Below are 20,846 nucleotides of genomic sequence, written 5' to 3' on the forward strand. Positions count from 1 at the left end.
TGTTATACTATACAAGCGTATTATTATATTATACATGCAGAATTATGTAGTTGATATGTAGAGTAAATAATACAATTTTTATATTAAAAAGTTTACATAAAGGGACATCTGCTCATTTCCACATGTATATTTATTCCTGGACCCCACTAGAGTAGCTTTGCATGAGTCACAGTTCAAAATAAGTTTTATTTATCTCATACTAGGCTTTGGTGTGACCCCTGACTTCATGCTCTGTTTGAAAGAAGCTTTCTGATGATTGGCTGCCCCACATAAACAGCAGATGAGTGGGACTTCAGGGTTGATTGACCATAAAGTGGATATCCCCACTGTATGAGATCATACAGAGGCAAGCGTGGGGAAAAAACCAAAACAAACTAGTAGAGTCTGAGATTTTAATTTACAGGAATTACTTTTATATACACTGACCTCATAATTTGACACTGTGGCCAGAGACTTTATGTATTTCTGTCTGTATATTAAGAAGGCAGTGTAGGTCCTAATCTGCAGTTAACAGAAGTGGACTAAAGCTAATTAGTGCAGTTGATTAAATTTTTCCTGGCTGATCAATCCAGCTTTAGACTGAGAGATTGCTTGCAATTAGCATAAATAGTAACTAATCACAGAATCATGCAGAGGCAAAAGTAGAAAAGACTTTGTAAACCTTAGTGTTTAAAGTATCCTATCTCACATGTATTACTTGTACATACTTTGACCTCTTTGGTTGAAACTTTGGCCATGTGTAATACAAACCATATGGAACTAAGACGCAGTGTAATGTAGAAGCTTGTTTAGGTATCAATGTTATTAGTAATATAACTCTGTTATAGTGAGCCTACGTTAATAAATGCAGCAGAATTAATCACAAAAAGAAAGATTGTGGGGAAAATGGGCTCCGGTGTTACCACGAGCCTCGAATCACAGATGAAATCAGCGTGTTTGGCGAGCACAGCTGGATTCTCGCCAGCTGATGAGATTAATTCCCCCACAGCAACAGCAGCATGACAAGAGATTGGCCACAATCGAGCGTTTAATTGGGTTTGCTTGCTAGTTTTTAGAAGAGCAACAAAGTCAGTGAAAAGCACAGCTGTATTTAATTTCATCTTCATTACATCCTCAGTGACACAAACTGTGAGCTCGAGAGATATTGTGCTTTTTTTATTGTCTGCTCTTGTTCCAACAGATGTCAATCTTACTCCTGTAAACATGTTTTCCTGCACTTCTGTGTCGGCCTGATGCTGTCAGCGTTTGAGTTACAGCATGTCTCACATCAAAAGTACCAGAGTATAAAGACAGCAGCTGTTTCAGGGGAGTTGACAGAAAAGGCAAATTCCTGATGTAACATCTTATCAAGAGATGTTCTTTAAAAAAAACAAATCCTGAACAGTCAGTCGTGGAGAATATCTACAAACTTTGCAGCTGTTTTTTCATTGTTGGAGTGGCTGTTTTGTGGTTGTTTCACAGGTTCAGTGGTTGTTTTGTATGTCTTGGCAGACATTTGTGTCCCAGTTTGCTATTTGACATTAATTTGTCATCTTTTTAAAATCTTTTATAGCTGACCGACTGTCCAACATCAGATGTTACTGGACACTTCAAACAGAGTCTAGTCTGTGCAGGTAGACCTGCGGTGATTCGGCGATACGTCCCTGATGGTACAGAATGAGGTAATTTTCTCTTCCTCTTGCTGAGCAGATCATTGAGCCTCGTTCTTCAGAGGACAGTTTGATCAAACATAAATGAAACAGGCTGGCTCAGCAGAAGCTAAAGCAGAAATGAAGGATCAGTCTTTCATCAGGAGCATTTACATCCAGTTTAGTGGGAAATGTAGCCCGTTTCCCTTCCCCACTTCTCACATTATCTTTTTTTAAGAACCAGACACATCTGGTGTGTGGAGAGGAACAAAATATACAAAAAAAGTCCTGAAGTAAATATTTAAATCCAAGAACAAGAGTCAGTGTAGGTCCAGGAAATCAACCCCAGAAACGTTTCCATCTTTAACAGTACGCCTCTCCTTGTGGTTCTGGTACATTGTCCATTTCGACCTCGTACGCTGTTCCTGTGGACGGCTTGTGGCCATTGACCGGCAGTTCTAGAGGTGCCTCGGCATCAACCGGCACAGTAGTCAGGTACATGTCCCACATCTGCTCGGGGACGTTCATCTCCATCATGTTCTGCTTTATCATCAGGCTCTTCTCGATGTTCCGCCGTTTGTATTTAAACTCGATGATTGTCTTTGTGTAGCGGTTCAGTGCCGTCACTGCAGACCCCATGCAGGTGCCGAAAGAGCCCCATGCTAATCTGTGGAGAGGGTTAAAAAGAGGGTTAGCCTACTGCTGAGCTGCAGCTGTAAGAACCCCAACAATAAACACGGCTCTACACAGACGTACCAGCAGTGTTGTTTGTGCTGTGTGCTATTTTAGTTTACAATCAAGAACTGGTAAAATGTAATCCCATTCCCAGGGCTTCTGTCGCCTTCCAACTCAGTAGTTGTAACTGTATCCAGTCCTACGGATATAACCAATCGTGTCAGCTACCTTGACAGCCGAGAGACAGACCTTTGCATTGACGACTTTTCAGTAACAAGTCCTCAGCTAATAAACATGCTCTTGATACTCCTCTTCTTCTGACTCTAACACTGATTATAATCTTCAGCTGTTTTTAGTATGACCCAAAATTAGCGATTGGGCCCATGAACTCACCAGCAAAGCATTTACTGAGTCTTTATTGTGAATAACTGGAATACATGCATCCATACACTGCAGTCATAATATCAACCCATCTGTCAACAAAAATAAAAACACAAATGGCAAAACTAAAACTCCCAGATTTTTGGGCAGGTATGCAACACTGCACAGTGTAGCAACAGACATGCCAAATCCTTCTCTTTAAATGTGCCCGGTACCCTTCATCTTCATTGTTCAGTGAGTACCATCTCTTCTGCACATAATCGCGTAGTTTTGGTGCAGTTAGTGAAAGCCAGTTGAACAATCTGACTGTTCCAGGTGCTCCTAATCAAATGTACCAATTAAAATGATCAAAAAGTGTGAGAATTTTTGTAAAAGCTGACATTTTGGAAGTTTTTCATTCATGTGAAATACGTAAGTAATGCCACAACCAGGTATGGGCATCCCAGCAAATTCATCCCATGGTCAGACCGTGCAATGCTCAGAAAAGTGCAAAAATCCACAGAGCTAAAACTCACTTAAAGTTCATGACAGCAAAATTAAAAACATTCTGAACGACTATTGTGTGCAAAGGTTGCCAGCACAAAGCATGTTCTCTCTAAAAAGAACATGGCAGCATGGCTTAGGATTGCAGAGGTCAATCTGAACCAACCACAAGACTTCTGGAACAATGTCCTGTAGTTGACCATAATGCACAGCGCCACATTTAGAGAAAAACAAACACTGCATATCAACACAAACACTCCATACCAACTGTAAGCACAGTGGTGCAGGGGTTATGATTTAAGCTTGTTTTGACAGGTAAAAATCTTGGCCCAAGCTGCACCATACAACAGTTTATTATTTCAAACACAGGAGCAAAACTACAATAGAATGGCTATAAAAAGAAGAATCGAGGTGCTGTACCTGTGCAGAAATGTGAATGGGAAAGCATGCCTCACCTCAGAAGTGTGACTCCTGGAAACATAAACTACTGTTACAACCTCAGAAAGAGTCTGCTAGAGTTTGGCTGTGGACAGTAGAACCACTGTCTACCAATGTCCGGTTCATCATGGAATTTTGAACTCAGTTAAACCGACAATACTGCTGCCTAGCTGACTGATCGAGCGCCTGCATACAATACGGTGGCTGTGGATGAGTCTCAAGCCAGAGAGGCAAAAGATTGTTTAGAAAATGGAAGGTAGTGAGCCTTAATTTGGGCCGTGATTATTTGATCTAGTGAGTAAAAATGTCAAAACAGCCAGAGATGAAGGTTAAAGTTGCTTACAAATAAGACCAGCTGTAGTCCCATGTTTTGGGTCTCCAATCTTCTGGCCCGGTGGCAACAGCCAGCTGGAATATGGTAGTAAACATCATGTGGGCCACCATCCCACAAAGGCCTGAGAACAAAAAAAGATAAAAAGACACCAAGTCAACAAGTGACTGCTCATTCAAACCGCAAAAAAAGACCAAAACTAAATTTAATAGAGTTGGGTTTGTGAATCTGTGACAACCGAGAGAGGACCATACTGATGGCTCTTTATCGTAAAAGTTATATGAAGCAATTTATTTGTGTATAAGATTAATATTTGGTTCTTTTAGAGGCTCGTAGTGCTAAAGTATGAGTAAAAGATCACCTGTTTTAACATGGGAGTAGACAGATCCCTACTTCTTTAAGATTCCAATCTTTCCAGTTTTTATGCTGGATTTTTATGTTTTTCCTGCTAATATGTTTTTGTGTTATTTGTTTTCTATGCCTTTTGTCTTTTCAATGTTTTTTTTATCCTAATGTTAATCTTGTTATGCTAATGTAGTGTTAGCATAACAAATTAAGTGTTTTAATACTGATATAATGTATTTCTGTTTTTAATAGAAATACATTGGTTTTCTAAAAATAATTTTTATGAATTAGGAGGGGTAAGAAAATAGAATTTAGTTGAATATGAACTGCACGGCCCCTTAGTTCCAGTTAATGAAACTCTTATTGATTCAACATATCAAGAAAATTTCATGGTCCCAACTTTGTGGGAACAGTTTGGGAATGGCCCCTTCCTGCTCCAGCATGACTGCACAGCAGTGCACAAAGCAAGCTCAAGAACAGTTTCCTCCCAAAAGCCATAACCATAAACACAGTTCCACCCCCCATTCCAAGGACTTCCTTCTATAAACCACCACCGTGCAATATTTAATTCTACGTGCAATAACTCAAACTATATATACATAACACTATTTATTTACATATTTATTTCCTTTTTTTACTGGATTGTATATTTGTACATTTTATATATTTTTTTCTCTAAATACTGTTCATATGTATATAATGCTGCAGAAACTGTGCATCTCATTGTACATCTGTATAGTGACAATAAAGGCATTCAATTCTATTCTATCCTCTAAGCTCCATAAAGACATGGGTGAGTGAGTTTGGTGTGCACAGAGTCCTGACCTAATTCATAGAACACCTTTGGGATGAATTAGAGTGGAGACTGTGAGGCAGGCCTTCTCATCCAGCATCAGTGTCTGACTGCACAAATGTGCTTCTGGAAGAATGGTCAAAATTCCCATTAAGTCACTCCTAAACCTTGTGGAAAGCCTACCAGAAGAGTTGAAGCCGTTATGGCTGCAAAGTGTGGGCTAACATCATAAAGCTAATGGATTAATGGGATGTCACTGAAACTCATATGCGTGTGAAGGCAGATGAGAGAATACTTTTGGCAATGCATTGTATTTATGATTTGTGAAAAATGATCACATGCAGTAAAAGACATAAACTCCAAGTGTGGATGATCCACATTTGTAAAACATTAAAAGAGTACATGAAATGACTGTAGTGACGGTTGAAGCCTGAAACATCCCTGTACAACGCATACGTGATTTTCTGACTGACTCTGGGTGAGGTGGACTGGCCTGCCTGATCCAGGCTCTCCCTCAATCAGCAGCCTGCCCCTTCACAGCTGCTTTTCTTGGGATTAACTAATAACAACAGGGGGGATGGGAGTCGGGGGATGGGGGGAGTTGAGGGGGCGGGAGGATGCTCCTCTGGGCAGGTCTTGGCGCAGTCCAAAACCGCAGCCCCGGCTTCAATCGGATTAGTCCAGAAACCAGCAAATCCTCCAAGGCAGCGAGTGGACGCAGAGCAGTTAGCTGCTGCGAGCGCTCGCTCACTGTCAGCCTCATCTCATCCAGCCACCATGACCTGCTGCCCTGCTGCTTTTATTTACCGCCACACGAGCTTCACCTATAATTTATCTCCATGTTTCTTGTCGATGTTAAAGGCTCTATACTTTAAGTCTCTCCTTATTTAGTATTTAAAGATTTAATCACGGGTTTAGGATAAAGTTGATTTAAGCAGTCAGCAGCTATAACTCCTCTTATGAGCAACTGTTGGCTTTAATAAACATGTCCCACCAACATCCATTTACAGAACATTTATCAGCAAAAAACAAAAAATTGTTTAAAGGTTTAATTAAAAGTAAAGAGGCATAAATGCTTAAGGGGAATTTAAGTTGTGAACATGAATGTTTTTATAACCTGCACTGGAGCTCATTATGCAGTGTTACCTGACAGGGCAGTGCACATGGCAGCAAAGGCACTGAGCTTCAGTTTGTTCATGACACTGAAGCAGGGGCACTGCTCCAGAGTCATCAGAGCCCCGCCCGCGAAGAGCAGGGTGAGGTACAGGGTCTCCGCCACGATACACAACCACAGCACTCCTGTGAATACAAAAAACAAACAAAAACAGGGAGGAAGCATAATCCTGCATGTCTAAAGGCAGACAAGCATGCATGTACAACAGGTCTGCTCATTTTATGTCTGGAGATTTGAATGAGTCTGTCTAGACTGCATGGATTTATAAAATCAGGACAGCAGCTGCTAATTCTAGATTCCTTACAAGCAAGACTTGCAAAGGTAAGATTTCTCAGTATGAGTGTAGTCGAAGGCCCTTTCCCAACCATTGTACTGAAACTGCATTAAGTTTTATAGCATTATTAGAAATAATGTTGGATAACATATTTAGAAAGTCACTGATACTTAGATATCAAGCATGTAAAATACTGTAAATCATCTTGAGGCATTCACGGTACATGTAAGTGTAAGACTGTGTCTTGGTTTAGAGACAGAGACATAATGTTTGTCGTTGTGAGACTCGAGTGTTTTATATGCCCCACATCCACCCTGGACTCCTGAGCTGCATTAAATTAACCCAGTTAAAACTGGAATAACAACAGGTCAACAACAAGTCCATGTAATTTACATTGATTTAATTCATATTAGTTTATGGCAATGTTTTTAGTTTAAAATCTTCTTTAATACAAAGTCATGTTGCTTTTGTAAATTATCGTCCCGTTAAGCATCAAATAGAAACTAAAGACGGGCATAGATACCTAAGACCATGCAGCATCCTTGACTTATATTCAGATGTTTTGAAGCCCCAAAATGGCAAAATTGGAGATTCCCGAGCGGGCCTTTATGAACTAATGGTTGACATCGTGGGAACTATGTCCATCTTTTATATACAATCTATGTTATCCTCTTGAGGTCAAAGTACCCATAAGGTAACAGAAAACTCTAAGAAATCAAAAGACAGTTAAAAATATAAAAATCTCACCAACCTCTTTCATTTTCAGGTGCAATATCTGAGAATTCTCGACATTCAAACCCTGAAAAAAAAGGGGAAAAAGTAAGTTTTCTTATGTAGAAGAATCCACTTTGACACTAATCACGAAAACACCCTTAAAAGCTGCAATCCCCAGCATCAGTTGTACGCCGAAATTATTCGCTGGGTCATTCCAGCTCAAATCAACGTGGCCATTCTGCTCGACCATCTCCCGTTTGCTGTAAATTTCATTATGCACAGTTTGGACAAATACAAGAAAAAAGTTCTGTATAGATGGATTTAAAATTTCATAGCAGTCATTTTATATGCCCAAACTTTGGACCATAAACTTTTTATGCAAATTGAGCAGAAAATGTTCTACAAACTTTGCTGATTTAATATGGAATTCTTTTTTAAATGTGTATCTGTAAGAAAATCTCACATTCATGGTTATTTGTTCAATCAGCTATGCAATTCTTGTGATTGTCAATAAAATGAATTAAGTGCACTCAGTAGTATCAAAAATACTTACAAGTATTTTTTTTACATGAAGTCATGACTTTTGAATATTATATATTTTTAAAAGTATATTTTGATATAATGTGAGTCCACAAACACTGACATCTTTGCACCGCAGCCGCATATATAAAACTGATTGTAGCATCTGATGATATTGTTTTGTGATACGTAGAGCTGGGCGATATGAGATTTTTTCATATCACGATATGTTTTTTTCATTTCAGGCGATAACGATATCTATCACGATATAAGCCAAATAACTATATTTGTAAGATTTAAATGTGCCGTTGCTCACAAGTAAAATGTGAAATAATCAGCAGCTTGTTTTTATTTAAATATTTATTTCCCATAATAAGTTCAACAGGGTAGATGTACTTAAGGAACATGAGACTTTTTCAGATAAATAAAGGCAAATATTGCAAACTACACAAAAGGCAGCCACTAAAGCGTTTAAGTTTCAAAATAGAACAAATGAAACAGACTAAATTGTCAATTCCACTTAGAAACAAAATATTAATTCTAAAAATAAATCTTAGTTTGTTTTACAGAAGAACAGACAAAACTGACTAACTTTTGTCAATATCAAATAAACTGAGAACTAAAAGGAAATTCTCAATCTCTCCTTGTTGTATAGCTTAGCTTTTCAAACAGTTTTAACAGTTACTTTAGTCTGACAAAAGCCGAATGATGAATTAGCGCTTCCAGTCAGAGACTGAGGCTACGTCCACGCGTACACGGGTGTTTTTGAAAACGGAGATTTTCCGTTTTCGTTTTAAAAAATAATCCCGTCCACACATAAAGGCAGAAATGAAGAAAAACGCTGCTATGAACATGCCAAAGCAGCAGGTGGCGCTAGATTCCTAACCGTGCAGAAATGTTGGCCAATCAGAAGTCTAGAAGCCTCGGTGGGAAAAAGTAAACAAAGCTGCGGCATAGAAGCAGAACCGAGTCGTATGTGTGGACGGACAGTAACTGTGTGTATATGTAAGCATTTAAACACTGCAGAGAGTAGAATTAACAGTAACAGTATTGTAGAAATTCATTTCACCGAAACAATAACGTGGCGCACAGTGTGACGCATGCACCAGTTTATTGTATTTCCAGACTTGCTTTCGGCACAATTTACAGTGCACGCTACTCTGTTTTTTGTCAGACTTGAAATAGCCAAAATACCTTCACACTACGGAACTTCTATGGCTCTTCCGTTCGACAATCTCTCCGGCATTGGAACCATCATCTGTTTTCTCTTCGGTCACGCTCGGTTGATTTTTCTAGTCGGCACACTCATTTCCTCCATTGCGCGCTGGCTCCATTACCCGCTGGCTGCTTCCCAAACAAACACGTGCGGCTTGGCACTTGTGCTGTACGTAACAAGTCACGCGACGTGACGCTGCGGCTGTGATTGGTTCGGCTCTGCGCTACTTAGTTTGGATTGGCTGACCTTTTTTTTAAAAAATTTAAAAAAAAATTTCTTTTAAGAGGACAAGAGCGGCGAGGACAAGAGCGGCGAGGTCTATCGCGATAGCTTAATTTCTCTATCGAGTAAAAGTTATATCGCGATACATATCGTTATCGTTCTATCGCCCAGCTCTAGTGATACGGCACCTTGGTGTTGGAGCTCCCAAGGAACTGACTCTTGTGCTCTGATCATATTGGTGAAAATCAGTAGACAATTTGGCTCTTAGTTGCATGCAAATCCTTATAAAAATGTATTTTTCTGAGATTTATTACCAGAGCTTATGAAACCAACTGGGGCGGCTTGCATGCAACAGCAATGGCTGTAATCTGGAAGCTTTACTGTTTGATTATTTTGCTCTGTAACAATGACACTTTCATACACCCTACATATGTCCTGTAACGTGAAATTTTTATAGTGAAATTTATTTCTCTTTGAAAACATTTGTATTTTTCTTCCTCCATGCCAGGCAGATTGCTGCTTATCTGTCAGTATGATTCCTGTGGAAAGCATGTACACGTTTGTAATTAGGTTTTATGTTTCGCTTGATGAGATTTAGCTTTGACCTCAAGTAGAAAGCTGTAGTTATGATGCAACATGAAGGACCTTTTTGCAGTACCTGCATGCAGCATGTCACAGCTTTAATCCTAATCTGTACTTTGTCTTTTTCATTTTCCTCGTGCACTACCTTACCCCCTCCACAGGTGTAGCTTTTTCATTCGTTATTATTGGTCATAATGACCCAAAATATTACTTAAGAACAATATTGCACTGTTTGAAATGCTATTTTCCTATACACAGGCATAAAACAATAGGAAATCTAGCTAAAATGTGCTGAATTTAGACCTAAAGAGAATTTAACCCAGCTTACTCGAGTGCCAAAGCACACTCGCAGCTGTTTATCTCACCTTATCTGTGCATTATACATAAATGACCTTAAATGACTCAAGAGATTGCGTCCAGATGGTGCGATTCCAGTAACTGGGTTGACATTTATAAGCTGTAGATTAACTTGAGAGACTGTCTTGTGCGTTTACAGGAGCTGCTTCCTCCATTAGCTCTTCCTGTTTTTGAACGTCTGCAGCCCCAAAGCTAAAGGGCTGAAGAGCTTAGGGTCATCTTACCGTTCATGTCGGCCGCCTCCTCGCAGGAGAAGAATATCCCCGTGTGGAACTTCCTCATCAGAAACTTCTCCTCCCCCGTCTCAAAGATGTACTGCACTAGGCGGCTGTCGTTGAGGTTGGTGCTGTTGAAGCGGATGCAGTACCACTCCTTCTTGTTCACCGGTGGGCCTGTGCAGAAGGGTTTGGCCACCTTCCTGGTCCCCTCGCACCAGTAGCTGGTGGTCACCGCGGATAAGGCAAAAGCAAACGCCACAAAGTTGAGGGTGAGCGCCAGAGAAGCCCGCCGCCCGCGCTCTAGCCTCATGGTCGAGGCAAGGCCAGAGGAGATGAAATGAAAAGGCAACTAATCCTGGCTTTTGATATGTAGCCACCGTGTTTCGCCTCCCAGCGGATATATCAAATCTTCATAATCTTGTTGCATTTGGGGCTCCTTGGGTGAGAAGTGTGTACATCCCTCTGCCGGCTCTTCTGATGTGCTGCCACCTTGATGAAAGGGTGCATCCTCTGCACTCCCACAGAGACAATAGAAACCCATGGCACTATTGGTTTTCCTTCATTTGAACTCGTAAACTGTCCCCTCTGTGCTGCCACTCCAAACTCATCGCTCCTCCCCTTCTACAAAGCTCTGCCTGCAACATTATCCATTACAAATGGCAAATTATAGTCCAGACTTCCTTTGAACATATTAGCAAAAAGCAAAGATTACAACAAGCTTAGATTGTAATCCAGAAGCAGGCTCTTCCCTGAGTTTCCTGCATTTGCAAAGTAATTGCAGCCGCAGGCATAAGATCAAGTCCCTTTTTACAGTTGGTGACCTGTGACATAATGTGGACAGTCTCATATGAAAATCCATTCACTGCGTGTGTGTGCAAGCAGGGCAAATCTCTTCTAATAGCCTGCTGATGTAGCACACAAATGAAGACAAACTACTTAGAAGTACAGTATCTGAAGGAGACAGATGGTTGGAGGAAACATCTGCTGCCTTTACTCTGATGCTTTTGTCTATAATTTGCTGTCTTTAAACTTGTCGTAATTTTCTGCAGCTCAAGAGTTTCGCTAACAAATGTGTCGTCTTTGCTTTGACCTATAGACAAATGACTTTAAAAGCTGACATGCGCAAGTGTCGTGCGTAAGTTCCTCAAGTCTCATCTATTATTAGAGACTTTCTATGGAGAATGTCGAGTAAATCAAACAGACTTGCTCTACTTAAACGTGCCTTTGGAAACATTTATCATCCATCACAGTCTTTTCATTTTCAATGTCCCAACAGATTTTGATGTAAACAAAGACTTTTGCCTCAAACAGCAAGTAGGCAGTGCATGAAAAACAGACACTTGGCCCTGTGAAGCTCTCCAAACTTAGCTGATTCCCAGCTGTTAATGGTGTTTTACAGATTGTGAAGCTGGCATTCACAGGTGGTGAACTCCAACGTGATTACCATCACGAACTCTAACAAAAACACTGATGTTGTCTATTGTTTTGCTACCATCAAAATTATTGTTTAAGGGTACAAATAATAAGTACAAACTACAAAAATTATGCTTCCTGTATTTGCCACTTCAGGCTGATGTTAAAATACGAAAATGGCACTTAAGCATGATAATTAGTATGCTAACTGTGTCGTACAATAAACCACGTAGCAGCTTCTATGGACAGTTTCTCTCTTTGTAGCAATTGTAGAAGTTGAACTGCTTCATAATGCTGAGTGATTGGATACTGCAAAGCCAATCCACCATAACACTTATTCTGGAAGAAATCAGTGTCTAACTTTGTAAGCATTTTGGCAGAAATATTTTGTTTTAATTTAGGGATTTGAGATTACATAATTTTTCTAGTTATGACTTCAGAGTACTCTGAGACAGTAGCAATGTCTATTTCAAGTAAAACTAACAAAACAACAACAACAACAAAAAGATGCCATTTTAGAAGACCTGTTTCTTTATTGTTTTGGTAGTTTTAGCTGTTAGCCTCGATGAAATTAACTGTAATAACCTTGGTGGTCCCTGCATTAGGACAAATCACAAGTGGACCAGAGAGGGTTCTAGAAAATCATCTCTTGGTGCCCACAAGAGGCAAAACTAATGCAGCGGCTAGCTCAATGGGGCGGCCCCCAGAATCCCCACATAGGGGTCCAAAAGGGCAGCCCACAGTTCACCTACAACCAAGCTTGCTAGCTCAGCCGATAACTTCAGTTATGTACATATAGGAAAACTATTGTTAGCTAACATTAGAAGAAAGCTAGTTTTATGTAATGATGCCCATCTGGGCAAAAGTGGAAAGCTGCCAAAAGAGCACTCAACTTTATTGTTTTCAAAGGTGTCTCTGAGCTGTTGTGTCCAATAAATAATGCTAGCAAACACTGATGTCGCTGCTCACACAGTCAAACTGCAAGTTATTGCAAATTAAACTAAAATACTGTATGAAGTAGATGAGACTGTGTAATTGTTTCTAAATCTTAAGGCTGATTTGGTAACTTTGTTTGCCAATTAATTATCTCCAGGTTACCTGTATCTTAGTTGCTAACATTACTACCTTGGTGTTCATCTGAACAATAGACTGGACTGGACTCATAACTCAAACGCCCTCTACAGGAAAGGGCAGAGCAGGCTGTACCTGCTGCGGAGACTCAGGTCGTTTGGAGTGGAGGGCCCACTCCTGAAGAAATTCTATGACTCTGTTGTGGCTTCTGCTATCTTTTATGGCGTGGTCTGCTGGGGCGGCAGCATCTCTGCTGGGGACAGGAAGAGACTGAACAGGGTGATCCGAAGGGCCAGCTCTGTTCTAGGATGCCCTCTGGACCCAGTGGAGGTGGTGAGTGACAGGAGAACGGCGGCTAAGCTGTCATCCCTGATGGACAACATCTCCCACCCCATGCAGCAGACTGTGACAGCACTGAGCAGCTCCTTCAGTGGGAGACTGCGGCACCCACGGTGTGGGACGGAGAGATTTCGCAGGTCTTTCCTCCCCACTGCTGTCAGACTCCATAATAAAGACTTTAACTGATCAAGCACACACATCCATACATATGCAATAATACTAAGTGCAATAATCCTTTCTGTCATCGTTGTATTTTTATTCAGTTGTATATAGTATTTGTATTTGTATTCTATTTTTATCTTATTGTATATTTATTTTATTTTATTCTACTGTATATAGTATTTTATTTTATTCTGTTCTGTACAGTTGTGTACTGTATTTATTCTTATTGTATTCTAATTTTTGCCTCATAACTTTTGCACTGTCCACTTCCTGCTGTGACAAAACAAATTTCCCACGTGTGGGACTAATAAAGGTTATCTTATCTTATCTTATCTTATCTTATCCTTGCAAGTTTGCTAGATTACTGTAGATTACTTTGATAACTAAAGTAATTCCAACTTACTTAACTGATTTAGCCATCAACAAATCATGTAATGGCATGAAACAAACATATATTGTCACGGTTTGGCAGGGCAAACCGTGGGGATGTAGGGAAGGAGGACCCAGGCGCGGAGCTCTGTGTGTAAACAGTGTGTTTATTTACAGTGAAAAAACAACAATAAATCCCCGTGCTCTCCCCTGACTCCCGTGTCGTGTCTCTCCGTGAAAAGTCCATGTCTTAGTGCTCTCCGCTCCCGTGTCTCAGCACTCCTCGTGCTGGCTGCTGTCTGGCGCTCCACACTTCTCCTGGGGACACAATAAAAGCAGCCGTCAGGACACATACAACCGTGGGGACACACACATTAACTAAGCTCAACTGGATGACTAACGTGGAGTCTCACACAATGATCCCACACCAATGGGAGCGACCAAGACTCTCCTAAGTAGCTCCCCCGACGAGCCCTGATCAGCAGCAGGTGTGTGGCAGGAGCTTCGGGTGTGGCCAGTCCCCTAGCAGGGCCACACCCACCAGGCCTGCAGGTGCTTGACATCCATCCTACAGCCAAACACATATATACACACACCCACACCTGCCTATACAGAAATGTGGACACAGAACAGCAGCACAGTATCACCTATACATATAACAATATAATTCATAACTGCTGACATAAATAACTAACAGCGTGGGGCAGTTAGCCAGTTAGCTGTAACCTAACTGTGCAGCATGTATTTGACATTTTGCCCAAGTCGTTATAAGTACTGAAACTCAGGTGTACAGTATATGCACTGGTCTCTCAGTTTTTGTTTACACTGCCCTGTGTACAGTAGTGTGAGCACTGGCAGCTGTGCAGATCATTTAACTGCCCTGGATTTGTAAACTCCTTTAAAGTATCCGAGATGTCGAATTTTCCCTCTCATCATCAAATCGAGTCAAATCGAGTCAAATCCAGAACACACTCAAACGATTCATATAAACTAAAACACAAAAGCTTAAAAAGAAACTGTACTCCGGGATTAGTGTGATGAAAATCCACAGTAATGACCACGATAAACTCATGTAGGGACAATTTGACTTAACCGTGTTACACAATGTCCACTACAGTCATAAGATTTAAAAGACAAGGCCATATTAAAATGGGTTTCATCTGGAGTAGACACTGATAGAAAATAAACAATAACAAATAATATAAGGGGGATTTTTGACCGTCTGTATGTTTGCCTCATTGCTGGCATTTATATGGTAAGTAGGCATAGACTTTTAGTGATTCCTCTGAATGCACATAGATTATACTGAACATTAGCTTCCATGTAATAAATTACAACCACAGGATACTTAAGTCCAGCGTTACACTTGATGAAGTGGTAAGCCGGTTGGTACAATGAACAGTTCCCAGACTCATTGCTTTTTACATAATAATACCTGCCAGTTTGCGAATGACAGATGTGAGGTTTGAGCGAATGCCTTTTCCCCTTACGTACAGATGCTCAACATTTTGTGCAATTGTGAACTAAACCTAAACGATTATGTAAAAGTATGTGATGGTATTTTAAATGTGAAATGAATGACCTGGACTTTACCTAATCTGATTTTGCAAAGGTAGATGCAGATTTACACAGAGACTCTCCCGGATTATGTTTATGCATAAAGGAAAATTTAGGATTGCTTTGTCCAACTTTAACTTCATTTAAAATGCAGAAAAATCCAAATAAATGTGCACTGGCTTTCACTTCATTCACCAAAGCTGGTACACCTTGCACAGGATGAAACAGGATTATAATCAGCTGTTATGTGTGTCAGCAGTGACCTCTTGGTCCCTGACGCGTGAGAGCTGCCGATAGATTATTGTAGATTAATTCTGATGCTGATCACAGTATAGCACAAATACTCAGTTGTGGTTAGAAGTTTACATACACTCATCGTGGGCATGAATGTTGTCATTTTGGGCTTTTAATGATTTCTTTGAATTGTTCTTTTTCAGGGTGTAATCATCGTACAACATAAATGTTTAATCACTTTTAAAAAACATGAATCGGATACACCAGTTTTCATTTATTTTTGATTTTCTCGAATCCACACAGATTAAAAAGTATATGTTCAGGATCAAGTATATACATAGACCCACTTGAATCTTTTAATAAGTGGTACTGAAGGTTTAAGAATGTCTTTAATCTTGATAAAACCCTCAATTGGATTGACCAGTGCTGAGGACAATGGGAAACTCAGGGATCTAAGAAGGAAACATGGCGATATACACAAGTTGGAAGGTCTCTGTAGATTTGAAAATTACCAGATAACTGTATTGAAGTACAAATTATTCAATGTGTGTGCCAATGTCTGGAAGGAGACCGAAACTGTCTTTATTTGTCAAATTGTTTGACATCACAAACTGATTGTTATTGTATTGTTTCTTAATGGTTTCTTTAATGGTTAATACACCAGTACGCATAAGCTTTCAATATGATGTCTTTAATGCTAAAACATAATTGTTGTTATCTATGATTTTTCAAATTTACTGTTTTACAAATACTGTTATATTAATACTACTTTAAATATTAGTACCTTATAACATACAGTTGATTAATTGTTTTCCTAAAATTCAAAATGCAATAATTTGCTTTTTAAGTCTTCCGATTTCTCTTAAAATCAGAGACATTTTTTTATTTTGCTCCTGGTCAGTTTCATTACTTTTATTCTTTTTGATTATTTTTTTAAAAATGGGGCTTTTCTTCCTCATTGGGCTGCAAAGTTATGTTTGCACTTAATTCGGAAAAGGCGTATCATCGGGCGTAAGTATGTTTGCGGCTGTTTGTCCCCAGATAAGATTATCTGTGTCTCCACTATAATAGTCTTGGACCAGATTACAGCACAATCTGCTGCAGTGGTGGGAAACCTGCAGTGACTGAAGGTAATTACAAATGGACAGTTTCTGGTGTTTAAGCCTCTGCAGCTCTCTTTAGGGCAACCAAACTCAAACACTTGGCGACAAATGGCCCAAACCACCCAGTAACATATGATTAATTAACCTCATGTGGTGGCTGGATCATCTCTGACACCCCCTTCATTGCACTTTGAGCTGTTTCTTTGTCTTTTTCCTGTCACATCACATTCAGGCATTTGACCTAACTGACCCACATCGTGAAAACAATTTAATATTCAACCTAAGACACTGCTGTTCTTGATGCGCGCTCAATCATGCAGGTAAGTAAATCCCAAAAAGTTGATTCTGTTCATCTGGACGTAGCGTTTTCAGTGGGCGAAACGTTTCGTCACTCATCCAAATGACGGTCTCAGCTGACTGCATGTTTATCCAAACTTGGTGGGCGATCGTGGCTCAAGAGTTGGGAGTTCGCCTTGTAATCAGAAGGTTGCCGGTTCGAGCCCCGGCTTGGACAGTCTCGGTCGTTGTGTCCTTGGGCAAGACACTTCACCCGTTGCCTACTGGTGGTGGTCAGAGGGCCCGGTGGCGCCAGTGTCCGGCAGCCTCGCCTCTGTCAGTGCGCCCCAGGGTGGCTATGGCTACAATGTAGCTGCCATCACCAGTGTGTGAATGGGTGGATGGCTGGATATGTAAAGCGCTTTGGGGTCCTTAGGGACTAGAAAAGCGCTATATAAAGACAGGCCATTTACCATATTTACCAAACTTATAAACAGTACCTTTTCACAGTGGCTGAACTTAGCACACTGAATAACCAATGGGCTGTGAGATCAGTTCCTTGATCATAAATATGGAAAATATCATGACCACTGATCAACAACCACTGATCAAAGACCATGAGTACCATTCACAGAGAGCTGGGGAATGGCTGCAATCACAGCATTGTAAGATGGTTAAAGTGGTTACCCTTAGGCCCCCTCCTCGATTCAGAGATGGTCTTTTTCTTCTCAGGTAAATGGTCATCCTCATCATTGAAAGAGTGTCCACTGGCTTGTAGGTGTAAATAGACTGCGGAGTCCTGGCCTCCGCTTAGCCAGAGGTTTTTGGTTTCCTCGATGTCTGCCACTTTTCATATCCTCCCCGTTGAATTAGATGTTTTGGTCCCCCGAGTTAATGTGATCCATGAATTGTGGTCCTGAGATGTATCATCAATGAACTGACTCACAGCCCGTTATTAGCTCACTGGGTTAATTTCAGTCATTGTGCAAAGGTACTGTTTATAAGGTTGGCAGTCAGCTGAGACTGAACAAATCACTTGGATGAATAACTAAACATTTCTCCTACTGAAAAAGTTCCAGATGAACAGAATCAACTTTTTGGGCTAACATTGCAGAAACAGTGATTAGCACGGTTACCAGCAAGAAGATCCTGTAGTCCAGGGTTTTCTGTGTGGCGTTTGCATGTTCTACCCATGTTTGCATGGCTTCTCTCCAGGTACTCCGGTTTCCTCCCATGGTCCAGAGACATGCAGTTAGTGTGGTTAGGTTAACAGACGATTCTAAGTTGCCCATAAGTGTGAATGGTTGTCTGTCTCTTTGTTAGCCCTGCGACAGACTGGCAACCTGTCCAGGGTGCACTCTGCCTATCGCCCTAAGACAGCTGGGATAGGCTCCAGCCTCCCCTTGACCCTCAGTTGGATAAGCAGAAGAGAATGGATGGATGTATTAACATAAAGATGATTTTGGAAATTACCAAAACTGTTAATTTAGGACAGCTGTAGAATAAACCTTACATTGGGTGGTGGTCTAATACATTTGTTTAACACTGTCTGGTTTAGTGTAAGCAAATTCCTCCCTAGTGGCAATGATAAAAGATGGCACCAGTCTATGCTCGTCTTTCTTTGGCCCCAAAGTCAGTATTATTATACTTCAACTCTGTAACTAAATATTAGAGTGTATTTACACAAATTCTGCTTAAAAAGGCAAATATCCTCCCAGATGTTGAGCTTCTAAGTAACGGCCACCTGCCACCTTTAATCCGCTGCGCTTGCCTCCTGTATTTAACTCTGTCTTCAATATAAAGGTGTCATAGCAGTGTGACGCAGTTATCCCCCTTAATCTTCAAGACAGCTGTCTGGATTTAGGCAGTGATGATCATAATCCCATTTGGCACCTTGAGGGGCTCGACAGAGCGAACACAAGACAGAGCGCACAAACTCCACAGAAGTTTAACGGCCAATCGCAGGAGATACAAGAATTTAACCTTTCTTGATCAGGATGGGGAATACTAAGAGCAGCGCTTTGTCAAAGGAGCTCCTGGAAGAGCTGAAGTCCAACACCAAATACACAGAGGCCGAACTGTGCACCTGGTATCAGTCCTTCCTCAAGGAGTGTCCCAGTGGGAGGATCAGCAAGCAGCAGTTCGAGGGCATCTATGCCAGCTTCTTCCCAGACGCGGACCCCACGGCGTATGCGCGGCACGTTTTCAGGAGTTTCGACACTAATGCAGACGGAACTTTGGACTTTAAGGAGTACATCGTCGCTCTGCACCTCACCTCCGGGGGAAAGACTCTGCAGAAGCTGGAGTGGGCTTTTGGCCTCTATGATGTGGATGGAAATGGAACCATCAGCAAAAATGAAATCCAAGAGATTGTTCGGGTACCTATACTTCATACTAATTTTATCTGTTCTGAATACACTAAAATTACATGACTAAACTGAATTCGCGTTACATTCATCTATTGAATAATCACGATCACTTCTGTGAATGTGTAAATGGACCTTTGATGATTTCAATTTTAAGCCACAGCCTCCTCTAAATTATTCCACTTACAATTACTCAAAGAAAATGTAATATTCCGACGAATATTTGATTAAATTCATCATGAATCATTGGTTAAACCTATAAAATGCGTTTACTCTCCTGCAGTCAATATTCAACATGATTCCTGCTGACGCACAGAAGAAGCTCCCTGAGGATGAAAACACGCCGGAGAAAAGGGCTGAAAAAATCTGGACATTTTTCGGAAAGAAGGAGAACGGTAAACCACACTTTATTAACTCTCATCTCGTTATCTGCTGCACCTTTACAAGGCACAAGCATTTTGTTGACGCTTCTTTTTTTGGTTCTTTGCAGATAAAATCTCAGAGGGAGAGTTCATTCAGGGCGTGATGGACAACAAGGATATCCTACGCTTGATACAATATGATGAACCTCAGAAAATCAAAGACAAGCTGAAAGAGAAGAAGCAGTAGAGTACAGGCTAAAAACAGAGCAGAAAAAAACCTCACATGGTTTTAAGACTGATTTCTGTGGCTATATTTTAACCTCTTTAACCACATTTCTCATTTTTTATTATAATTAATCATGTTCATGTTCTTTCTGGTAAACTAGTTAAACAGTGTTTCATTTTTTGTCATTGCAAGTAGTAATTAAATAGGGTGATTAGGCACATTTGATAAAATAAAATAAAATAGAAGCTGAACAACTGTGCAATGGATGAATTTTAAACAGTGTAACCGCTCAGGCTAGAACAGGGATGGCAACGTGAATGTTGGGAGTCAAAACAGTGTTCACGTTTAATTGACCAGAATCAATTTCTTCACATTTTTACTTGTGTTGCAATAAATTTTATTAATAACTTCTTTGTGGATCCATATTCACACTTTACAAAGGTATCCATAGGCTGGATTGGACGTTTTTGGCGTGTCCGTTTTGTTTAGCCTCCTTGGTTTAGATGTTGTACTTTGTGTAAACGAGCTGATTTCATGCAGTTAAATCTTTAAATCACACAATTTACAATGGACAGCGCACAAGTTTGTTGGTTATTTTAGTTTGTTCAATTTTGTTCAAATATGTTTTGTACGTTTTTTGTGTAGTTGTGGCAGTGAACACGTTAACTCATTATTTGTTTAAATGTTCTCTTTTGTGTACATGAAAATGAAAACCTGTCTGTAAAGGTGTATGTGTGTTATGTGTTGTGCTTTTAAAGTGTCGTTGTATAACATGGTAATATCCACCAAGGACACTTCAGCCATGTCCTCGACTCTTTTTAAAAGCAGTGTGTCTGAAACATGCATTTTGAACACACTTCCTTTCCACTTGGAATTTGTTTTAACTGATATATTTGTAGTGTTTGCACTGTTTCACAGAGTGACTCATCTCAACCAACTGTAGTTTATATACAACTTTATTTTGGATTATCTTTACACATATATTTACTCTGGTTTGGTTTCCAATGAAACTTAGTTT

The 20,846-nt window shown here is 40.3% G+C and overlaps 2 protein-coding genes across 3 annotated transcripts; one reads left to right on the forward strand and one right to left on the reverse strand.

The window, feature by feature from the left end:
• Nucleotides 1-1,039: 1,039 nt before the first annotated feature.
• On the reverse strand, nucleotides 1,040-10,890 carry LOC101480700 (germ cell-specific gene 1-like protein). Of its 2 annotated transcripts, XM_076883434.1 has the most exons (6): nucleotides 10,357-10,890; nucleotides 7,274-7,321; nucleotides 6,221-6,373; nucleotides 3,949-4,060; nucleotides 3,588-3,638; nucleotides 1,040-2,295 (listed from the first exon to the last, which is right to left on the reverse strand). In XM_076883434.1, exons 1-6 carry the CDS (start codon nucleotides 10,658-10,660, stop codon nucleotides 1,992-1,994), a joined length of 972 nt encoding a protein of 323 aa, XP_076739549.1. In that variant the 5' UTR covers nucleotides 10,661-10,890; the 3' UTR covers nucleotides 1,040-1,991. The 2 variants fall into 2 exon arrangements, with proteins under 2 accessions (XP_076739549.1, XP_004556421.1); XM_004556364.2 differs by lacking the exon at nucleotides 3,588-3,638 and having other exon boundaries at nucleotides 10,357-10,887.
• Nucleotides 10,891-18,749: 7,859 nt separating this feature from the next.
• rcvrna (recoverin a) lies at nucleotides 18,750-20,557 on the forward strand. Its single transcript, XM_004556365.2, has 3 exons — nucleotides 18,750-19,252; nucleotides 19,524-19,635; nucleotides 19,731-20,557. The coding sequence occupies exons 1-3, from the start codon at nucleotides 18,872-18,874 to the stop codon at nucleotides 19,847-19,849; spliced, it is 612 nt and encodes a 203-aa protein (XP_004556422.2). The 5' UTR covers nucleotides 18,750-18,871; the 3' UTR covers nucleotides 19,850-20,557.
• The last annotated feature ends 289 nt before the right edge of the window (nucleotides 20,558-20,846 follow it).

Source organism: Maylandia zebra, linkage group LG4, assembly GCF_041146795.1.
Source record: "Maylandia zebra isolate NMK-2024a linkage group LG4, Mzebra_GT3a, whole genome shotgun sequence".
Taxonomy (NCBI): Eukaryota; Metazoa; Chordata; class Actinopteri; order Cichliformes; family Cichlidae; genus Maylandia; species Maylandia zebra.

Coding starts and splice junctions, on each gene's coding strand:
- LOC101480700 (XM_076883434.1), bottom strand. CDS start 10,660: ATGAGGCTAGAGCGCGGGCGGCGGGCTTCTCTGGCGCTCACCCTCAAC. Junction 3,639..3,948: donor GACTACAGCTGGTCTTATTT/GTAAGCAACTTT, acceptor TTATGTTTCCAG/GAGTCACACTTCTGAGGTGA. Junction 2,296..3,587: donor CCATTCACATTTCTGCACAG/GTACAGCACCTC, acceptor CCCTCTCCACAG/ATTAGCATGGGGCTCTTTCG.
- rcvrna (XM_004556365.2), top strand. CDS start 18,872: ATGGGGAATACTAAGAGCAGCGCTTTGTCAAAGGAGCTCCTGGAAGAG. Junction 19,253..19,523: donor AAATCCAAGAGATTGTTCGG/GTACCTATACTT, acceptor ACTCTCCTGCAG/TCAATATTCAACATGATTCC. Junction 19,636..19,730: donor TTTCGGAAAGAAGGAGAACG/GTAAACCACACT, acceptor GGTTCTTTGCAG/ATAAAATCTCAGAGGGAGAG.